Source organism: Salvelinus namaycush, chromosome 18 (assembly GCF_016432855.1).
Source record: "Salvelinus namaycush isolate Seneca chromosome 18, SaNama_1.0, whole genome shotgun sequence".
NCBI classification, from domain to species: Eukaryota; Metazoa; Chordata; class Actinopteri; order Salmoniformes; family Salmonidae; genus Salvelinus; species Salvelinus namaycush.
In genome coordinates this window covers 34,695,012-34,717,105 of record NC_052324.1, presented here as the reverse complement: position 1 = coordinate 34,717,105, position 22,094 = coordinate 34,695,012, and the positions used below count along the sequence as shown (strand labels likewise).

General features: G+C 44.1%; 1 protein-coding gene and 1 pseudogene across 1 annotated transcript; one reads left to right on the top strand and one right to left on the bottom strand.

Moving 5' to 3' along the window:
• Positions 1-5,678: 5,678 nt before the first annotated feature.
• On the bottom strand, positions 5,679-6,854 carry LOC120062928 (annotated as a pseudogene).
• Positions 6,855-9,664: 2,810 nt separating this feature from the next.
• Positions 9,665-21,339, top strand: LOC120063394 (zinc finger protein 366-like). Its single transcript, XM_039013754.1, has 7 exons — positions 9,665-9,808; positions 11,967-12,995; positions 14,705-14,872; positions 15,206-15,356; positions 16,021-16,212; positions 17,850-18,024; positions 19,997-21,339. Exons 2-7 carry the CDS (start codon positions 11,971-11,973, stop codon positions 20,737-20,739), a joined length of 2,454 nt encoding a protein of 817 aa, XP_038869682.1. The 5' UTR covers positions 9,665-9,808; positions 11,967-11,970; the 3' UTR covers positions 20,740-21,339.
• The last annotated feature ends 755 nt before the right edge of the window (positions 21,340-22,094 follow it).

Sequence of the window (22,094 nt, the reverse complement as noted above, 5' to 3'; positions counted from 1 at the left end):
TTGAGAAAAATCAATTGTTGGCTTGTGTGCTGATTTCCTAATGCATTGAATCCCACTAATCCACTGATCAATATTCTTCTAAATTCCACCATTGGTGTCTCATTATTGCTGAATTTCAATTTTCCCTGAAGTTCTACCTAAGTATGTAAAATGCTATTACAATGCATTGCAGTGAGACCAGACTATTCCATGCCTTTTAAATTATATTAATTCACAGTGCACATTTGTTTGCTGCGGTGCCAGCTACAGTCATGATCGGAAAAGAGAAAGAGCTTCATCTAGTGGATACATTTAATCATTACACTCAATATATCCATGCCAGTACAGTAGGCCAATAGGGCTAATAAGGCTGTAATAAGAGCACAGGTGGCGGCAAAGGGTTGAATTGCATTCATTTCACATCAGTCATAAACAATTAATTAATTCACAATTTAATGATAAATGAACCCTAAAATAGTGTTGTTAAATGAACCCCCCATACATGTGCCCCTAGACTCACGTTGACGATGGTGTTTACATCCGCCAGATCTGTGACATTTTCGATCCCCTTCAGAGACCTTCAGAGAGGTCAAAAGGTTACATCTGAAATCAGTGGACACCAACCATGGTCAACTGGTCTCTGCATCAATTTTATTGGATGGTCACGTATGGAAAATTCATTTGACAGGTGTGCAGCAGGTATGTGAGGGGATGTAATGTCCCTTTTCATAGCCGGGCATCGGCACACATTTCAGCAAATAAATGCCTGTTTCAAATAAATGCCGGGTCTAAATGAATTGTGTTAGAGTGAACTTCAGTCAGTACCGTAAAGATTGTGCAAAATAAGATAAAGGTGAGCAATATCATTGACATGGATGAGACGGCAGTGTGATCTGACATGTTCGGCTCAACTAGATACCTTCTCTCACTCACACAACTACTGAGAGAATGGTGCTGTCACAGCCATGGATTGTAACCATCTGATTCCAAGGGTTGCAAGTTTGAATGCAGCGATAGAATGTTGTAGACTTAGAATGCTGACATCAAGAAGCTGTATCAATGGCTTAGGCAGCCTATGGGGTATCAAGACCTGTCACGATCGTTGTAATAAGTGGACCAAGATGCAGCGTGGTATGGTTCCATACTCTTTATTTGGAAGTGAAACTCAAAGAAAACAATAAAGCACAAAACGAAAACGTGAAGCTAATATAGTGCTCGCATAGACAAGATCCCACAAAGCACAATGGGGAAATGGCTGCCTAAATATGATCCCCAATCACCGACAACAATAAACAGCTGCCTCTGATTGGGAACCATACCAGGCCAACATAGAAATAGAATCACCTAGTTAACCCACCCTAGTCACACCCCGACCTAACCAACATAGAGAATAAAAAGCTCTCTATGGTCAGGGCGTGACAAGACCTGGCTTTTCTAGTGAAATACCCTAAGAATGACCAACGAGTCCGTTTTTTTTGGGTTACTTTCCACAGCAAATAATGTTATACCATAACGAGTTACTTTTAAGGGAAGTAACGTTGTAATGTATCAAGTTACTTTTAACTTCTCAGCACTCTGCGTCTAACGTCTGCTTCCAACTCACACTCTCAAACATGTAGCTCCCCTAAATGCAGCTCACTTTCCAGTCCACTTTCCAGCTCACACTCTCAAACACATAGATCCCCTGAACGCAGCTCACTCTCCAGATCCCAATCACCTGAATTCTGATCACCTGTTCACACACCTGTATGTCATTATCATACGCTATTTAGTTCAGTTCTTTGCACCCCATCATTGTGAGGTATTGTTTGTTTTGTGACACACTTCTATTCGGAGCGCTGGGTTTCCCGTGATTTTCTCCTCCCGTGTATGATAGTTTTGGCCTGCCTCACTAGCAACACCTTTTGCCTATTCCCTGCCTGTACTTTAGCCTGCTATCAAGCTAATGCCTGATCTCCCAGATGACCTTACTAGCTTTTAACCTGCCTGTACTGTTGCCTTTTTGGACCCCCTGTTTATGACCTACTGCCTGCCCCTGGACCCAGGTTCCATAGAGAGCACTCGGGGTTCTCTATGGTGCAACCAGGACGTGACTAGGGGGGTTTCTAGGTGTTATATTTCTATGTTGGTGTGTGTGTATGGTTCCCAATTGGAGGCAGCTGATAATCGTTACCTCTAATTGGGGATCATACTTAGTGTGTACTTTTTCCCACCTGCTATGGGGGATATTGTTTTGTATGAATGCCTATGTGCGCTACGTATTTCACCATCGTTATATCTTTGTTGTTTTGGAAGTTTCACTATCATTAAAATTTGGAACTCTACTCATGCTGCGCCTTGGTCAAATTATTCATACAACGGTTGTGACAGAATATCCCCCATAGTCAGGACCAAGCAGCGTGCCATGGGTCATGGGAAGAGATACTAGGTGGATGCGAGACCCTAAAGGAGGACAGCCACGACGCCGGGGTCCGCGGCCACAAACAGCCCAAGGGCAACCCCGAGTTTTTTGGGGGGGACGGCACAAGAGGCGGTCGGCCGAGCCGAGGAGAGAGCCAGAGACCGTCTGGGAGTCGATGGAGCAGTTTGAGGAGGGATACCGGAGAGAGATGTTGGCTAGGAGTATGATGCAGCGCAGGCGTTTTGAGGAGCGTGTCATCAGTCCGGTGCAACCTGTGCCGGATCCACGCACCAGGCCTCCAGTGCGCCTTCCCAGCCCGGTACGTCCTGTGCCGGCTCCCCGCACTCGCCCTGAAGAGCGTGTCATCAGTTCGGTGCAACCTGTGCCGGATCCACGCACCAGGCCTCCAGTGCGCCTTCCCAGCCCGGTACGTCCTGTGCCGGCTCCCCGCGCTCGCCCTGAAGAGCGTGTCATCAGTCCGGTGCAACCTGTGCCGGCTCCAAGCACCAGGCTTCCAGTGCGCCTTCCCAGCCCGGTACGTCCTGTGCCGGCTCCCCGCACTCGCCCTGAAGAGCGTGTCATCAGTCCGGTGCAACCTGTGCCGGCTCCAAGCACCAGGCCTCCAGTGCGCCTCCCCAGCCCGGTACGTCCTGTGCCGGCTCCCCGCACTCACCCTGAAGAGCGTGTCATCAGTCCGGTGCAACCTGTGCCGTCTCCACGCACCAGGCCTCCAGTGCCCAGTCCAGGCACGGCGTCCAGTCCCGCTCCATGGCCGGAGCCTTCCTCTGCGCCGGTGCCCAGTCCAGGCACGTCGTCCAGTCCCGCTCCATGGCCGGAGCCTTCCTCTGCGCCGGTGCCCAGTTGGGGCACGGCGTTCAGCCCAGCTCCATCGCCGGATCCGCGGTCTGAGCGGGTGCTACGTTCCACACCGGAGCCGCCACCAACGCTAGTTGCCCACCCTAACCCTCCACATCTAGTTTCAGGTTTTGCAGTCGGAGTCCGCACCTTTGGGGGGGGGGGGGGGGGGGTACTGTCACGTATTACTGACGTATTACACCATAGAGAACCCAGAGGGCTCTCTATGGTCAGGGCGTGACTAGGGGGGTTTCTAGGTATTATATTTCTATGTTGGTGTGTGTGTATGGTTCCCAATTGGAGGCAGCTGATAATCATTACCTCTAATTGGGGATCATACTTAGTCTGTCCTTTTTCCCACCTGCTATGGGGGATATTGTTTTGTATTAGTGCCTATGTGTGCTACGTATTTCATGATTGATATTTCTTTGTTGTTTTGGAAGTTTCACTATCATTAAAATGTGGAACTCTACTCACGCTGTGCCTTGGTCCAATTATTCATACGACGGTCGTGACACCTGCCCCCTCCTGTGGTCCTGTACAAATAAACACCTGCTGCGCCCTGCACTTGAAACCAGCTCTCTCCCATCGTGTTCGCTACACTGCATGGTCAGCAGGACTCAAACACCATCATCAAGTTTGCTGATGACATGACGTGGTGATGATGGTGATGACTTGTCCTACAGGGAGGAGGTTATAGCACTGGGGGGGGTTTTCTTATTATTTTTCTTGTGTTTCATGTGTTTTTCTTTATATCTAAAGTATTACCTTTTATTGTGCATTGTTAGTAAAGAGCTCACAAGTTAAGCATTTCACTGTAATGTTTTACACCTGCTGTATCATGTATACGGGACAATAAAACGTGAGTTTTTGAACTGCTGTTAGATGTGGGTATACTGCAAGGATATTATGTAAACTAAAGCTGAAACTAATCATGGAAAAACTATTTAGTAAACTGAAATAAAATAATTAACAAACCCATTTGAAAAACTAACTATACTGAAATAATTATGTTTGACTCAATGCTCCTGATAAATGCGTCTAGGAGAAGATGTTTAAAAAATGCCTAGTTTCTGCATCACTATCACTAGCTTTCACTGAAAATTGGCTAGGTCGCTAACTTCATCATTACATATACTAGGCCTACTACAAAAGTTTAAAAGCATTGTATTGGGTGTAAACATGGGCAAGAGTGTTTCCTTCCATATTTGTATGGAGGTAGTTTCGTGCCAACAAAAACAAGGGGTTAAATGTGTCAGAGAAAACACCATTTCCTGAGCTTTTATATATGTCCTAGATACAGGACAGACATCTCAACCTTATGATGGATTATTTGACTGCCTTTTTTGCCATTTATGAATGTGTTATTCCATGCGTTTCTACGGGCAATAGTAATAAAGGCCAAATTCAATACATCAAATCATGGGATTGAGACTTTTAGAGGTTGATTATCATTCAAAAATAACCTTACAAATTATACACTTACTGTTAGCTGTTAAACCACAGATTTCCACTAAATATGTATCTATTGTATTTGTAAATCATTCTGAAAGTAGAATTTTGGCGGTTTCCAAAACCACATTGCATTTGAGTGTGTCAGAACAGATAAGGCCAATTGTTCAAATGAGAACCTTATGGCTGTATTGCCTTGGGTTCTCAAGAGCTCAGGTTAGTTTTTAAATTATAAAGAAAATCTCAATGTGACTTGGATTTAAAAGGAATAGCGTCGAGACCAGAGCATAAAATATGGTGGAAGGAAACTCTATCTTGGCCATGTTTCACCAATCCAATGCTTTTACTTTAGTAGTACAAGAATAATCAAGTTCGATACCTAGACATTTTTTTCCCTCTGTTAGCTAGTGATGGGGATGCACAAGCTAGAACTTTTTTGAAACATCGCCATCTCCTGGCCGCAGTTACCCGCCAGATTTAAGTAGCTTGAAAAGCCCCCCCCCCCCCAAAAAATAATATTTTTTTGAGAAGTCATGATGGTTTTATTTTAGTTCGTTTTGGAGTCAAAGATAATAGTTTCAATATAGTTTTTCAAATGGGTTCATTATTTTAATTCAGTTTACTAAATAGTTTTCGTTTACTATATTAACCTTGGTAGTAGTAATGCAAAACGTTTTATCTGGGTTTTTATTTGAAACCTAAGGTCACTATCCCAGTTACAACCTATTTTGGATATCAAATTCAGCAATTCCAGTTCCTGTTTATGGTTCTAAATGACCTACAGGATATCCGCTCAAAGGTTTGTGTGATATTATTATTATTATTATATAAGGACAGCTGTGATAGTGAAGGAGAGTAAAGTCCATAGAACAGATTTTTCATGGTCCATTGTGACATAACAAAACTTTGTGCTGGCCTAAATACTGAGCCTAATGTTACAGTAAATATGAGAACTACATGATGCAGAGCACTTAGCCACTCATTTCATGTTTCAGATGTAGATGTTAAACTGGTAATTGTTTAGCTGATAGAGAAAAAGGCCTAAACCATGCACACTCTCACGCTTTATTAAAATACACATGTGGACTCTTTACACTTGTAAGATTAATCATAGCTATTCCTATACATACAGTACATAAACTATATTAGTATGCAATACAAAGGCAATCTACAGAGGAGTGCTCAGGGTCCAATCCAGTGAGGTTGCCTATAAACTGAAGAAGAATGCCAGTAAATGGGTGGGTAGGTGAAATAGATGAATTGATCGATGAACTACAACTAGGTTACTTTGAACTACAAATCCTAACAACAAATCTCTCAAGTGTCCCCCATGGAACCCTGGCATCACATTGGTGGACTCGATGAGGAGGGGTGTGGCCAGCCAAGTGAAGGAGCCTGATGAGGACGTCATCGCTGCCCTCTGATTGGCTGATTTTATTGTCGCCTTCCTCTTCTGCCAGACAGGATTGGTCCGCACTGCAGCCCTCTGAGATACAGAAAGCAAAGCATTTTATCCACCGCTCTATTAGAACCAGTGGAATAACCATAGAGATCATCCCAGAAACATGACATTGAAGTTTCTTTACCTGAGTCACAACAGATGCTTGGTGCGGCGCAGCATCCTGCTTCAGATCCACAGGGTCTCCCTCCTGCCTGACAGGGGGTGGGCAGGTAGTTCTCCTCCATGCAGCGTGCCGTCTCTGGGGAGCCCATCCAGCAGCCCAGCCCTTACCCACAGCAGATACTGGGGCCGAAGCAGCGGCCCTGCTCCCCTGGCCCACACAACATGCACCGCAAGAGAAGAGAAGGGACAATCGGGTATTAAGTTGTACCATCATTCAAAAACATAGATTCTTATCAACATTCTTACTCCCTTTTTTCACAGGGAAGGTAAAGGTTCATTGTCAAATCTCAGATTTCAGTTTCTTCAGAATTCAGTGCTTTCAGTTCCCACTCCTCTTGATACATAAGACTAATCATACCTGCTATTTACAATACACATAAGATTTAAATAGTGTAGATCTAGATTCTAGATCTAGCCACTCACCTTGCGTTGTGGAGAGTCCATGACGGACCTCTTGCCCCCGACGGGACAGTTGGAGATGTAGCAGGCTGAACAGAAAGACATGAGGAAGAATAAACACAAGAACACAGCGTCTCCAGTCATCTTGTCACACAGCTAGAAGTGGTGGGTGCGGAGTCAGGCGCAGAGAGCAGAGGAATAATGGGGAAAACCAAACTTTATTACGGTATCCAAAAGTAACGCCAAAAACGACAGGCGAAAATAAATATGTCCAACCCAAAACTGGACACCAAACAGTCAGTGAACATAACATCCAACCAACCTAGACAAACAGAGAACAAGCCCGCACAAAAGCAGGCGGGCCTAACAGGCTTAAATAGCCCTGAAACAAAACTCAAACAAGAAACAGGTGCAACCAATAAGACATAACAAACAGAAAAGGGGATCGGTGGCAGCTAGTAGACCGGTAACGACGACCGCCGAGCGCCGCCCGGGGTCGTGACACATCTCTACTGGGAGAAGAGGAATAGAGTACAAGTCGAATGTGTTTCTTCATTTTGGAGTGACTCCCAGGTGAATGTTGAAGTTCTGTATCTTCAGTAGCACCCAGACCTCTTATATACCCTCTCCCCTCTCGCCCGGGGAGTGACACGGACCCCTGACATCCACTTAGGGTTAATTAACGAGCCTGTCTTACTCCCCCTCCCTCCTGATAGCGCTGTCCCCTGGATTGGGCTTGGCAGATGCCTGGCCAGTAGTACATTCATACAGTGAGTGGCCTGGCGCTGCCTCGGCCATAGAGACAATCATTAGTGGAGGGCCTGTGTCCGTGACTATGCATGTGAAAGAGGAGAGGTGTCAGAAGAATGAGACAGACGGGAAGTGTTTGGTGTGTAGATGGGGATGGGGGGGATGTGTTGAACCTGGACCTATGACCTATGACCTATTATTAGAGAGATGACGAAATGAGATGGTGATTGAGGCAATTACTGTAGAGCAGTGTATTTCAGTGTTAGCTAACTATCTGACAGACTAGTTGGCTACATCCTGTAGATGGTTCCAGTTCAAGGATTGAGAAAACAGCATCATGTAGTAATGGGATAAGAAGACATATTTGTACCTACTGAGATTATACACCATTTCATCGACTAGATTCAGTCGCGGGACGAATTTTTGCTTGAGCAGAGGGTCGGTGGCCGGAACGTAACTACAAATAATTTGTGGACTGAAAATTGACAAGAAGCCCAAACAGATAAAATGTTTGACTAAAATGTAATCATTTCAAACCTTGTTTATATTTGTATATGATCACGTGTCTCTGTATTATGCGTGGGAATACTAAACAACTATTTCTTAAATTAAAATCACTTTCCTGCTGTGTCCAACAATGAAAATTCCACACCATTTTTATAATTTTTTTAAGTGATTATTATTATTATTATTTTTGCTCAGAAAACTTGGGGGGCCAAATAAAACCACCCATGGGCCAAATTCAGCCCAGTTGGTGAACCCTGCACTAGGGGTTATCTTATTACTGCACTTTATGAGCTTTTATTGGCTACACACATTGGCACACTAGCACACACACACACACACACAAGATATACCTGATATGTCACCTTAATAAACTTTCTAATACCTCATAGCAATTAGTACACATTGTCGAGGTCTTAGGTTAATTGATTAACCGAGTCCATTAACACAGACAACACTAATCGGCTTCCTATGAGAGACGTTCACTCTTCCAATGAGATGAGCTCAATTAGTGCCTTCCGGTTATGTCATCCTGTATTGATGCAGAAAGGCAGGGTGAATATATACTCAAATTGGGGGGGACGAGTTTACGTCGGATGATTGGTGCATACATGTGTCATAAGATGTATGTGATATCACAGTTTTCAACCTTTAAGAGCCAGTACCCACTATGAAGAGTCACTGTGAGGTAAGACAAGTAAAGGCTTGGTGTTGCTGGAACATGTCTATATGCTTGTGTATAGGCCTGTCTGAGAGATTAATGTTGGCCCAGTTCAAATATGTTGTATATGCACCCTTCATCACTTTTAAAGAGTATTTGAAATGGCCCAACTGAGCTCTTCTCCCATGGTGCAGTTGGGTTATCCTTCCCACATGTGGCTGTATTGACTCACTACATGTTACACTGTCATACATGAGCCAACTCAATCCTTCTGTTTATGCTGAATAAAATCTACCCATCACCCAAGAGGCTAAAGCAGACTAGTTGAACAAAGGAATACCTTGAAATACTCTAATATTCCTAGTCGTTACGTTGATACCCTAGTATATGTGTAAATCAGACAGAGCTTCACTTTGATTTAGACGTGCGTCTAAATGACTTGGAATACTGTCATGTCATCAAGACACTGAAACGTTATATCATAACCATGAGCATTCACAGAGCATACACCAGCTTCACATGACAACATATTCATTACCTTTCTGTGGTGGTTCCTAATTGGCCAATTAAATAATCTATGCAGAATTGTCTTTCCAGCATCACATTTTTTCCACACATCCTGAAGCCATTATTGCACTAACTAACGTCACAGATGTTATGTTTAAGCAGTGTGAATCTAGCATGTGAGGGGTATCTGCAGGATGGGAAAAACGGGGTTGTGAAAGTGATTCCCAGAACTGTTGGTTTTGGCAGTTGAAAACTCCTCTCCTAGACTTCCATGCTTGTTTACCAATGCACAACATTCAATCAGCATTGTACTACTATTCAATTGTTTAAAACAAGCCTCATCCAGTCTCTCCCAAAGCTGTGTAAATCCTTATTTTGTAGAGAAATTGAGATGTCTATCTAGTGTTTCCTTATTTTTCAGCAGGAAGGCTTGTTGACTTCCTCTCCCTCCCTTCCTTCCTTCTCTCCGAAGGTACTCATCTGAAAAATGAGAACAAAGCGATTGTTCCTGTTCTCTTTCTTAAGTCACATCAAATGCTGTCCGTGGACGGGTGGCTCATTGTCAGGACAGCAGCAGGCCAGAGAGATCGTTACAGGAGCTGGAATACAGCCTAACACAGCTACTGCACTACCACTGGACAGAGAGGTTAAGCCTACACTGAGCTACACTGAGCTGGTGAGTCTCTCAGGTCCAGCTGAGGACTAACAGGGCATGGCATGACAGGAGGGTGAGGGGGGGGGCTTTTGTTTTATTGTCTTAGTTGTGTTGTATTGTATTCACTGGGGATATACACTAGCAGGGCAGACAGAGAGAGAGAGGAAGAGACAGAGTGGTCTTTCAATACTGCACCGTTCTGTGTAGAATAGACAGTAAGGGCATGGTTCTGGAGAACATTCTTGCATTTAAAAAATGTTGAGAAACGGTGTGTATTGCCTAAATAGAGATATTGTAAGTACTTGTGTATCTGACAGTACTGTGTGTGGAGCAGAGTAATACAGAGTAATATAGTGAACGTATTTGAGGTGATTCATAAATATCGTAATATGTTAATATCGCATACTTTACATCATGATATTCTTTTCACACTGTGACTGGAATAACACATTGAAGCTTAGAGTAGCCCATTATTAAGTGTATTTTTATTAAAAATAATTTAATTGTGACCTAATCTTTATTCTTGATGATGACCATCACCATCCCAATCCCTATCAACATTGGAAATCCTCAGTGGTTTTGCTGTGTAGATTGACAGCAGTTCAGAGAAATATCACACTCTGTATTTACATAACTGGCATCATTATTAATTAACCTTTTACAGCAGTGGGCTAAAAGAAATCAACTTTGAAACAGAAGTATACACCTGACACACATGGTTATGGGCACAAACAACAAAAAAGAAGACACCTGTAAAATGTCAGATATACAGTGCATTCGGAAAGTATTCTGGCACCTTGACTTTTTCCACATTTAGCCTTATTCTAAAATGGATTAAATAGTTTCCCCCCCTAATCAATCTACACACAATAACCCAAAATGACAAAGCAAAACCAGGTTTTTAGAAATTTTTGCAAACGTATTGCAAATAAAAAACAAAAATATCACATTTATGTAAGTATTCAACCCTTTACTCAGTACTTTGTTGAAGCACCTTTGGCAGCGATTACAGCCTCGAGTCTTCTTGGGTATGACGCTACAAGTTTGGCACACCTGTATTTGGTGAGTTTCTCCCATTCCTCTCTGCATATTCTCTCAAGCTCTGTCAGGTTGCGTGGGGAGTGTTGCTGCACAGTCTCTCCAGAGATGTTCGATCGGCCACTCAAGAACATTCAGATACTTGTCCCAAAACCACTCCTGCGTTGTCTTGGCTGTGTGCAGCCATTTAAGAATGATGGAGGCCACTGTGTTCTTGGGGACCTTCAATGCTTCGTCAATATGGGGTATTGTGTGTAAGTTGATAAGGGGAAAAAATTACTTAATCCATTTTAGAATAAGTCCGTAACGTAACAAAATGTGGAAAAGGTCAAGGGGTCTGAATACTTTCCGAATGCACTGTAGAGTTGAAATCTATTCAATTTTGAGGTTGCATTCCAATATTACACTTTATTTGAAATTGAAACACAGTATTTTTTATCATCTTTATTAATAATAAAATTATGAAAAATATTAATAACATTCCACCCATGAGGCCAAAGAGAGCGCTTTTGGTCATTGACTGCAGGAAAGGGCTACTAACAGTATTTTCTCGTCCTCTTTTAGCCGAACTGCAGAAGTTGAACACTTCATTGTTTGATTGTCTGATTCCCTCTGTCACAGCCAATCTCCTGTGTCCAACTGTCTTCAGCTCATAACTACAAAAATGCCAACATTAATCCGATCATTCACACTCTATAGTGGATGTAGTTGGTTGGCTCGTCTTAAGCAGAGTATGCAGATCTACAAAGTGGTCAATTTGTTTGGAACTTGTGCTTCTCTAGAGCTAAGTAAGAGATCTAACACAGAGTTGTAGTGGAGGACAAAAGGAGAAGTGGGCTTCCACCAATCCATGCAAAAAGATGAACAAAGCAGAGAGAGGAGGAGAAGTGAACGTTAGTTCCTGTTTCAGAGGAATGGATGGTAGAGGAAGAAGGGATGGTAGTACAGAAGCGGGAAGTGACAGGTTATAACGGTGTAACAGAAGACAGCGATTAGTGTTGTCACGGCTACCTGTGCAGTAGGTAGGTAACTCTAGAAGGACTGTTTCTCTTCCTCAGGTGTTGGAGAAGCATGGTTATGGTAATCATATTGTAATGGTTGACATACATAACTGATTTCCTCTCTATATTTCCCCATGCAGGTAAATGATGGACACAGACATTCTAGGTTTCAGACCAGACAGGAGGAGTCCTCATAGGGAAGACCTGAGACCTGTCTCTCACCACAGTCTTTATCTGAGCCCACCTCCACTCTACCTGAACCCGACCAAACTCTCCCTCTTCCCGACCAGAGAGGCCTACAGCCCCCTGACTCACCATCGGCCCCTGGGCTCTGAGGGCATGCATTACACCCAGAGGGAAGGTTCCCAAAAACGCAAAAGGAGGCCACAAAAAATGGAGGGTTCCGAATCCCCTACAGGAGACATGGAGGAGGTGGAGCGTCGAGGCAACACCAGGACTGTTGATCTCTCCCACCTTCCGTTCTCCCTCCCTCCTCGCCCACGTCTCCCTCCCTCTCCCATGCCCATTCCAGGTATGATCGACCTGAGCCGGCTCCAGCTGCACCACAGGGCTATGTCCAGATATGAGCAAACTATGGGCCTCCCATTGCAGGTGAAACAGGAACCACTTAGCCCCTCACCTTTGTGGCCTCCCTCTCCTCTCCTCCATCACCACCCTCCTCCCCTATTCTTCCCCCCTCTCCACACCAGCCTCCTCTCCTTCCCCTTCTTCATGCCTGGGCCCATCATGCACCTCTCTCCTGGAGCCTTCTACCCCAGAGAGGCACTACGACCTAGTCGGCGCAGCCCAGACGGAGGGCCCCGAGGTGGGATGACCAGCGCTGAGAAGCTGGGTCTCAACATCCGCATTGACGACAGCTACCACGTAGATGTAGGAGGAAACCAGAAGCGTTGGAAGTGCCGTACGTGTGAGAAGTCATACACATCCAAGTATAACCTGGTGACACACATCCTGGGCCACAGCGGTATCAAGCCTCACAGCTGCCATCTGTGTGGGAATCGGTTCAAGCAGCTGAGCCACCTGCACACTCACCTGCTCACCCACCAGGGCACACGGCCACACAAGTGCCAGGTGTGCCACAAGGCCTTCACCCAGACCAGCCACCTGAAGAGACATATGATGCAGCATAGTGACGTGAAGCCGTACAGGTCAGTAATGGTAATCTTTGTCTAGATTAGAGTTACTCGAGTTACTAGACTAGAGTTACTCTTTATTTAGTCTAGCCGAGAATTAAGAAAATTAGTTCAACAAGGACCTTACATTACATGCCTAGTCTGTGACTCAAACGCAGACCAAGGATAGAACAAACTTAGACCTGTCCATGAATTGTCATCAGTATGGGAGAGTGGGGTAAGTTGACAACATTTTTCATTCAATTTTTTCATTCAGCATCACTCCATCAAGGGAAATATAGTATTCTTTCTAACAAAGGTATCTACATAGACTCCGTTTTCTCAGTTTATTAGGTACATCACCCAGTTCACAAAAATGGCTCACTCCTACAGACAGTGAGTCACGTGGCCATGGCTTTCTATATAAAGCAGGCAGACAGACATCGAGGCATTCAGTTACTGTTCAATTGAATGTTAGAATGGGCAAAAGAGAGACCTAAGAGGATTTGAGGTATGATCATCGGTACCAGGCGTAATGGATCCAGTATCTAAAAAAATGTCCGCCCTCCTAGGACTTTTCACGCACAACAGTGTCTAGGGTTTACCCAGTCAAAACTGTTCGCTGCTCTGGCACCCCAATGGTGGAACAAACTCCCTCACGACGCCAGGACAGCGGAGTCAATCACCACCTTCCGGAGACACCTGAAACCCCACCTCTTTAAGGAATACCTAGGATAGGATAAAGTAATCCTTCTAACCCCCCCTCCCCCTTAAAAGAGTTAGATGCACTATTGTAAAGTGGTTGTTCCACTGGATATCATAAGGTGAATGCACCAATTTGTAAGTCGCTCTGGATAAGAGCGTCTGCTAAATGACTTAAATGTAAATGTAAATGTTTACCGAGAATGGTGTGACAAACATAAAACATCCAGTTAGCGGCACACCTGTGGGCGAAAACAGCTTGTTGATAAGAGGTCGAAGGAGAATGGCAAGAATCGTGCAAGCTAACAGGCGGCCCACAAACAGGCAAGTAATGGCGCAGTACAACAGTGGTGTGCAGAACGGCATCTCGGAACGCACAATTAGTCGGCCCTTGTCATGGATGGGCTATTGCAGCAGACGACCACACCAGGTTCAACTCCTATCAGCTAAAAACAAGAAGAAGCGGCTCCAGTGGGCATGCGATCACCAACACTGGACAATTGAGAAGTGGAAAAACCTTGCTTGGTCCGACAAATCCCGGTTCCTGTTGCATCATGCTGATGGAAGATTCAGGATTTGGCTTAAGCAGCATGAGTCCATGGACCCATCCTGCCTGGTGTCAATGGTACAGGCTGGTGGTGTAATGGTGTGGGGAATTTCTTCCTGGCACACATTAGGTCCAACCCGGTGCTAGATAGGGTGTACCTAGTAAACTGTCCACTGAGCGTGGTTCTACCTCGAACCAAAAAGGGTTCTCCTATGGACACAGCCGAATAACCATTTTGGAACCCTTTTTTCTAAGCGTGTAGAGACCCCAACTGATGCATAGAGCAATCTTAAAAGTATTTACTTTGGTTTAGATACAAGCTTCATGAAATCTCACAATAAATCTGTTTGTTTTTTTAACGTAACTTGCTTATCACTTTTTCCATGTGGTTTCTTCCTTCACAGACTCCATGAAATTATGACCTCTTCCGAAATATTTGGTCAAATTATTAATTTTGTGTATGGTTTCTACTCCTATCCTCTCCTGTCCTCTCTAGTTGTGGGGTGTGTGGGAGGGGTTTTGCCTACCCTAGTGAGCTGCGAGCCCATGAGCTGAAGCATGAGAAAGGCCAGGAGAACGTGTGTGTGGAGTGTGGTTTGGACTTCCCCACTCTGGCCCAGCTCAAGAGACACCTGACGGCCCACAGAGGATCCACCCTTTACAGGTAGCCTACGTTACGTATGCCCAGAAACACCCGATGGGCTTCACATTACCTCATGTGTCTGTTACCCCAATTTCTGCTTGTAGATATTTGACATTACCTCCACTGGAAGATTTGTGGGTTTGACAGTAAAAAAACAACATGCGGGTTATTAGGAAACTGTTACTTTTTGGCTAAATCCAGGCCACATCAGAGTGTGGGTTTTCTGTATAGAATTATACTTCTATTTCATTCTATCTCAATTCTAATTCTCATTCTATTTCGATAGTTTTCTGTCCAGGTGTAGCAAGTGTCTGTTTTCTGTCCAGGTGTAGCAAGTGTCTGTTTTCTGTCCAGGTGTAGTGAGTGCCAGAAGAGCTTCCAGTACCCCAGCCAGCTGCAGAACCACATGATGAAGCACAAAGACATCCGGCCATACATCTGCAGCGAGTGTGGCATGGAGTTTATACAGTCCCATCACCTCAAACAGCACACACTCACACATAAGGTAAGACTGGTGGGGTTTTCATACTGTCCACTAATGTCAACATGTGTGTTTGGAGGGACGTGTCTTTACATGGCTAGGTTGTGTTGTGTTGTGGAGATTAAGTGTCTGTGGGTCAAAGGGGTGTTAAGGCAGGCTTTATCTGTTGACAGCATCAGCTGGCTGGTGCCATGACACGTAGCCTACATCAAGGGCCTTTACATTTGTTGACATTAAATGTTTTTTTTATGGGATATGACAGTATGATGACTTTCACACTACAAATTTCACATCATTGTTTCTGCTTCAAACTGTCTTTTAGTACTACATGGTGAAGCCAGGACAAAGAGCAGATCTCCTCAAAAACCTTGAGCCCAGCAAACAGACAAATGACACTTTAGAGAGAGATGTGAGTGCATGCTACAGTAACCGTAGCTACAAGTTCAGTCATGTAATATTGTGAGAATCCTATTATTCTGCCTTTTTCCGGCGATACAAGGCATCCACTCTCTTGTTGTCAAGCTAACATGTCGTTCTTGTCCTTCTTGTCCCTGATGGCCTTGCTTGTCAACATGTAAGACAATTTTCCACTATGATGGTTATTTAAACAAATTAACAATTAATTAAAACATTCTCTCTCTCTCTCTCTCTCTCTCTCTCTCTCTCTCTCTCTCTCTCTCTCTCTCAGGGGGTGAAGGAGCACAAGTGTCGTATCTGTGGTCGGGAGTTCACCCTCTTGGCAAATATGAAGCGCCACGTCTTGATCCATACTAACATCAGGTCTTACCAGTGTCACCTCTGCTTCAAGAGCTTTGTCCAGAAACAGACCCTCAAGGCCCACATGATCGTCCACTCTGACATTAAACCCTACAAATGTAAGGTGAGTGTTCTTATGGTACAATATGTTGAGGAGAGCGCTAGAGACAGTTTCATTTATGACATTTCAAATCAACTCCTTTTATTAAAGCCAGGGTATCTTTCCTCCGACACATTGGTGCGGCTGGCTTCCGGGTTGAGGGAGCAGTGTGTCAAGAAGCAGTGTGGCTTGGCATGTATCGGAGGACACATGGCTCTCGAACGTCGCCTCTCCCGAGTCCGCACAGGAGTGGCAGCGATGGAACAAGACTGTAACTACCAATTGGATATCACAAAATTGGGAATAAAAAAATAAATAAAAAATAACACAAACAATAGTTTTATTACTATAATATAAAGTCTAGAGAAGCCAATAGACACTCTGAAGCAGCTCAACACTGTTTCTGAGTGTCTGTATGACCTTGTTCACTAATAGAAGAGTTGAGACGATGAGGAGAATGTAGACAGAGAGAAGATTTGGCAGTGAGATCCCTCCTCTTCCATAGGAAGGATATCGCTGCACAAACTGCCTCTCTAACAATGGCCCCCAGCCTCCCCGGAGATCAGGCCCCGAAAATAGATTTCATCTCGCTTTCTCTGCTGCTGGAGGGAACACTTCCTGTTTTCTCACGGTCCTCTTAGACAGTTTACAGTCCCGCTCTCCTCCTGAAGGAAACCCTAATCAAAAAGAATACAGAGGAAGGACAGCGCAGGAGTTGCCCTTCCCATCCCTCCTCTTCTGGCCCTTTCTCTCTCTCTCTCTCTCTCTCTCTCTCTCTCTCTCTCTCTCTCTCTCTCTCTCTCTCTCTCTCTCTCTCTCTCTCTCTCTCTCTCTGTCTGTCTGTCTGTCTCTCTCTCTCTCTCTCTCTCTCTCTCTGTCTGTCTGTCTGTCTGTCTGTCTGTCTGTCTGTCTGTCTGTCTGTCTGTCTGTCTGTCTGTCTGTCTGTCTGTCTGTCTGTCTGTCTGTCTGTCTGTCTGTCTGTCTGTCTGTCTGTCTGTCTGTCTGTCTGTCTGTCTGTCTGTCTGTCTGTCTGTCTGTCTGTCTGTCTGTCTGTCTGTCTGTCTGTCTGTCTGTCTGTCTGTCTGTCTGTCTGTCTGTCTGTCTGTCTGTCTGTCTGTCTGTCTGTCTGTCTGTCTGTCTGTCTGTGTGTGTGTGTGTGTCTGTGTGCACACATACGTTCATGATTGCGTCCAGCTCCTATTACAGCTCTGAATGCTTTGAGGATTCGTCATCTAACACATCAGTTATTTGATAGAGAGGAAGGTTTGATAAGTGGACACAGTTCTAGACTTGCCGTCGTTTTTCTGCCCTTGAATGGTGTTTACTATACCAGGAAGTGCTATGATGTGGTTCGAGGAATAATGGAATTCCCAAATTGTAATCAAGGAATGTGTGCACAAACTATTTCAATAGTTGGTATTCAATGCATTTGTTTGAGGAAAAATTACAATAATTATTTGCCAAATTGCTGGTTTGGGTTTATCAGCTGATTGTCTGTTGCTTCCAAGCACATGCACCGCTTTCCTAGGAGCCTGATGAAGTCTTTTAATGCCGAAAATAAATCTGTTCCACATTCTGTTTGTTCTTCAATTCATGTGCCTTATTGGTTCGTCCGTGAGCACATATCTGACAATTTTATTTTTGTTCTTCCTTGTTTTCAGCTGTGTGGGAAGGAGTTCAACAGAATGCATAACCTGATGGGCCATATGCACCTGCACTCTGACAGCAGGCCCTTCAAGTGCCGCTACTGCCCCAGCAAGTTCACTCTGAAGGGGAACCTCACCCGCCATATGAAGGTCAAACACGGGATCATGGACATGGGCCTGAATGCAAGAGGTAAGCAGTCCAGGCTATGGATAAATGCATCATATGGTTCTTCCCTTTCTGCAGTGAGACTTTCTATAACCTTCCTACCCTGAAGCTAAATCAGAATCAGCCAGTCAAATTGGGATTAACAGTTCCTTCGGAAAGTACTTTTCTACATTTTGTTAGGTTACAACCTTATTCTAAAATGTATTGAATTGTTTTTTCCTCTCATCAATCTACACACAATACCCCATAATGACAAAGCAAAAACATATTTTTGCAAATGTTTGCTAATTTATATAAATAAAAAAAACGGCAATATATAATTAACATAAGTACTTTGTTGAAGGTCCTTTGGCAGCAATTACAGCCTTGAGTCTTCTTGGGTATGACTCTGCAAGCTTGGCACACCTGTATTTGGGGAGTTTCTCCCATTCTTCTCTGCAGATCCTCTCAAGATCTGTCAGGTTGCATGGGGAGTGTTGCTGCACAGCTATTTTCAGGTCTCTCCAGAGATTTTTAATTGGGTTCAAGTCCGGGCCACTCAAGGACATTCAGAGACTTGTTCCGAAGCCACTCAGGCATTGTCTTGGTTGTGTGCTTAGGGTTGTTGTCCTGTTGGAAGGTGAAACGTTGCCCCAGTCTAAGGTCCTGAGCGCTCTGGAGCAGGTTTCATTAAAGATCTCTCTGTACTTTACTCCATTCATCTTTGCCTCGATCCTGACTAGTCTCCCAGTCCCTGCCACTGAAAAACATCCCCACAGATGAGCCTTTTACTGAGGAGTGGCTTCCGTCTGGCCACTCTACCATAAAGGCCTGATTGGTGGAGTGCTGCAGAGATGGTTGTCCTTCTGGAAGGTTCTCCCATCTCCACAGAGGAACTCTGGAGCTCTGTCAGAGTGACCATCGGGTTCTTGGTCACCTCCCTGACCAAGGCCCTTCTCCCCCAATTGCTCAGTTTGGCCCAGATGGCCAGCTCTAGGAATAGTCTTGGTGGTTTCAAACTTCTTCCATTCAAGAATGATGGAGGTCAGTGTGTTCTTCGGGACCTTCAATGCTGCAGACATTTTTTCCTACCCTTCCCCAGATCTGTGCCTCGACACAATCCTGTCTCGGAGCTCTACGGACAATTCCTTCGACCTCGTGGCTTGGTTTTTGCTCTGACATGCACTGCCAACTGTGGGACCTTATATAGACAAGTGTGGGCCTTTCTAAATCATGTCCAATCAATTGAATTTAACACAGGTGTACTTCAATCAAGTTGTAGAGACATCTCAAGGATGATCAATGGAAACCTGAGCTCAATTTCGAGTCTCATAGCAAAGTGTCTGAATACTTATGTAAATAAGTGACATCTCAATCACCAGACAGGTCCTACAGGCCCTCGTTTTGTCGCACCTGAACTACTACCTAGTTGTGTGGTCATGTGCACCAAAGAAGGACATAAGCAAATTGCAGTTGGCCCAGAACAGAGCAGCACGTATTGCACTTAGATGTACACGGAGGGCGAATGTCTTGACATGCATGTCTATCTCTCCTGGCTCAAAGTTGAGTAGAGATTGATTGCACACTATTGGTCTTTGTTGTATTATATATTGTATTCTATATTGCATTATATATTGGATTGTGTATTGTATTATATGTTGTATTATGTATTGTATTATATATTGTATTATACTATATTGTATTATGTATTTTATTATATATTGAATTATATAATGTATCATATTTTGTATTATGTATTGTATTATATATTGATTTATATATTGTGTTATGTATTGTATTTTAAATTGTATTAGGTGTGTCATGTATAATATGTATTTTATGTATTCTATTTGTTGTGTTTTGTTTCCTGTTTGGACCCCAGGAAGAGTAGCCTCTGCCTTGACAGCAGCTAATTGGGGATCCTAATAAAATACTAAATACGTACCTCTGTTGTGATATGTGTCTCTGTTCTCCAGTGTTCAGCAAATTCAGATTGTATCATGTGTCTCTCCTCCAGTGTTCAGGCGGCGGGGGCGGTTCTGCTTGTCGGCCCCTCTGGGTCTTCGGACCCGCTCCAGCCAGGAAGAGCCTTTTGACCTCTCCCAGAAGCCCCGGCCGCCACGGCCCAGCCTGCGCCTCTCCCAGTCGGACGGGGAGAGCGTCCCGGGGAGCTCCTGCCAGGAGGAGGATGAGGAAGACAGCCTGTACAGGAGGAGCCAGTACAGCCCCGAGGTCTACCAACACCACACTGGGGGACAGGGGTACAGGTCTGATACAGATAGACAGGTGTATGGACAGGACATGGAGACAGGTGGACAGGGGTACAGGTCTGAAACAGATAGACAGGTGTATGGACAGGACATGGAAACAGGTGGACAGGTGTACCCGCCTAGGGCAGGTGAAGAGGTTAATCAGCCTGTGTCAGATCCAGGTGTTGCAGAGGAACAGGTGTACCAGCGTGTGACAGGTAGACAGGTGTATGACTCCGACTCCGAGCTGGGGGGCCAGCTGTATGAACAAGAGGCAGGTGGACACCACATCGGTGACAATGTGCATTACCCTGGGTCAGGTAATACAGGTAAACATGTGTACCACTCAGATTCAGAGTTAGATGACCAGTTGTATAAGCCTGACCCTGACCAGCTAGAGATAGGTGACCAGGTTTTCCATTCTGACGCAGGTGAAGAGATGATGGACACACCTGAACCATGTGAAAGAGACTACCACTCAGACCCAGGTGTTTATTATCAGAAACCATAGGGCCTGATAAGGAGAAAGAATAGGATATGGTGAGAGCTGGAAGCAGGGTAAAGGAAGAACAGAGGAAGAAGCATAGACATTCTTAGCAGGAGGAGTAGGGAATAGGCTACTGTGCTGAAGAGAAGAGGTTCGAGAACTATTCCAAAAGGGGTGGGGAGATAATTAAGTAGTACCTTGAATAAGCTGTGAAGCGTATTGTATTTCAGACTGATAGGACTGACAATACTTGTGCATGTGAAAATATGTGTCTTTAAGAAAATGTTAGGCTTACATTTGCATGAAATTATGATGTAAATATAATGAAAATTGTTAAGAAAATATGAAAATATTTTGCCCTAAATTGTTATTTTTTAACTAGTACTTTTATAAAGCCAATCTGTAATGAATGAGCACGGGATTTCAATGTGATAACAATCATTTATCTTTTGTAATGGTAGTTTTAAATGATTTTCTACTGAAAGTTTTCATCAGTCTGTAAATTGTGTTGTTTTGTTGTGTGATGTAATGAGTCAACAACAGTTTAGGTAAGCCATGATTTTGTGATTTCTTGTAAACACTTGAGTGACTGACTTTGAAATAAATGAGTGTCTGTAATCTGTATTTATAAAAAATGAACTGAGATTTTAAAACACAAGGTGAGGTTTCTATTTCCACGTGTAGAGGATAGTGAGAAGGCACACCACAAGGTAGGAAGGCTATAATATATAGTCATATACCCCAGATAAATGCAGTAAAATGTATTGTTTTAAAGTGTCAGCCATAGTAGTACAGCCCCCCTGGGCCACACAGGCTACTACTCAACTCTATATGGGGCAGATACCCTATCTGTAGTCCCTTCCTGTCTTATCAACTCCACAGCATCTTTCAATATGACTCTGTCAAAGCCTTGTGTATATGGCGAAATGTCCTGCTGATAATTCAAATCGAATCAAATTGTATTCACCTTACGGTGAAATGCTAACGAGCCCCTAACCAACAAAGCAGTTTAAAAAAATATGGATAAGAATAAGAAAAAAAGTACAAAGTAATTAAAGAGCAACAGTAAAATAACAATAGTGAGACTATGTACAGGGGGGTACTGGTACAGAGTCAATGTGTGGGGGCACTGGGTTAGTTGAGGTAATATGTACATGAAGGTAGAGTTATTAAAGTGACTATGCATAAATGATAACAACAGAGAGTAACAGCAGTGAAAAGGGGGGGGGGGGGGGAATGCAAATAGTCTGGGTAGCCATTTGATTAGTGGTTCAGGCATCTTATGGCTTGGGAGTAGAAGCTGTTTAGAAGGCTCTTGGACATAGACTTGGCACTCCGGTACCGCTTGCCGTGCGGTAGCAGAGAGAACAGTCTATGAC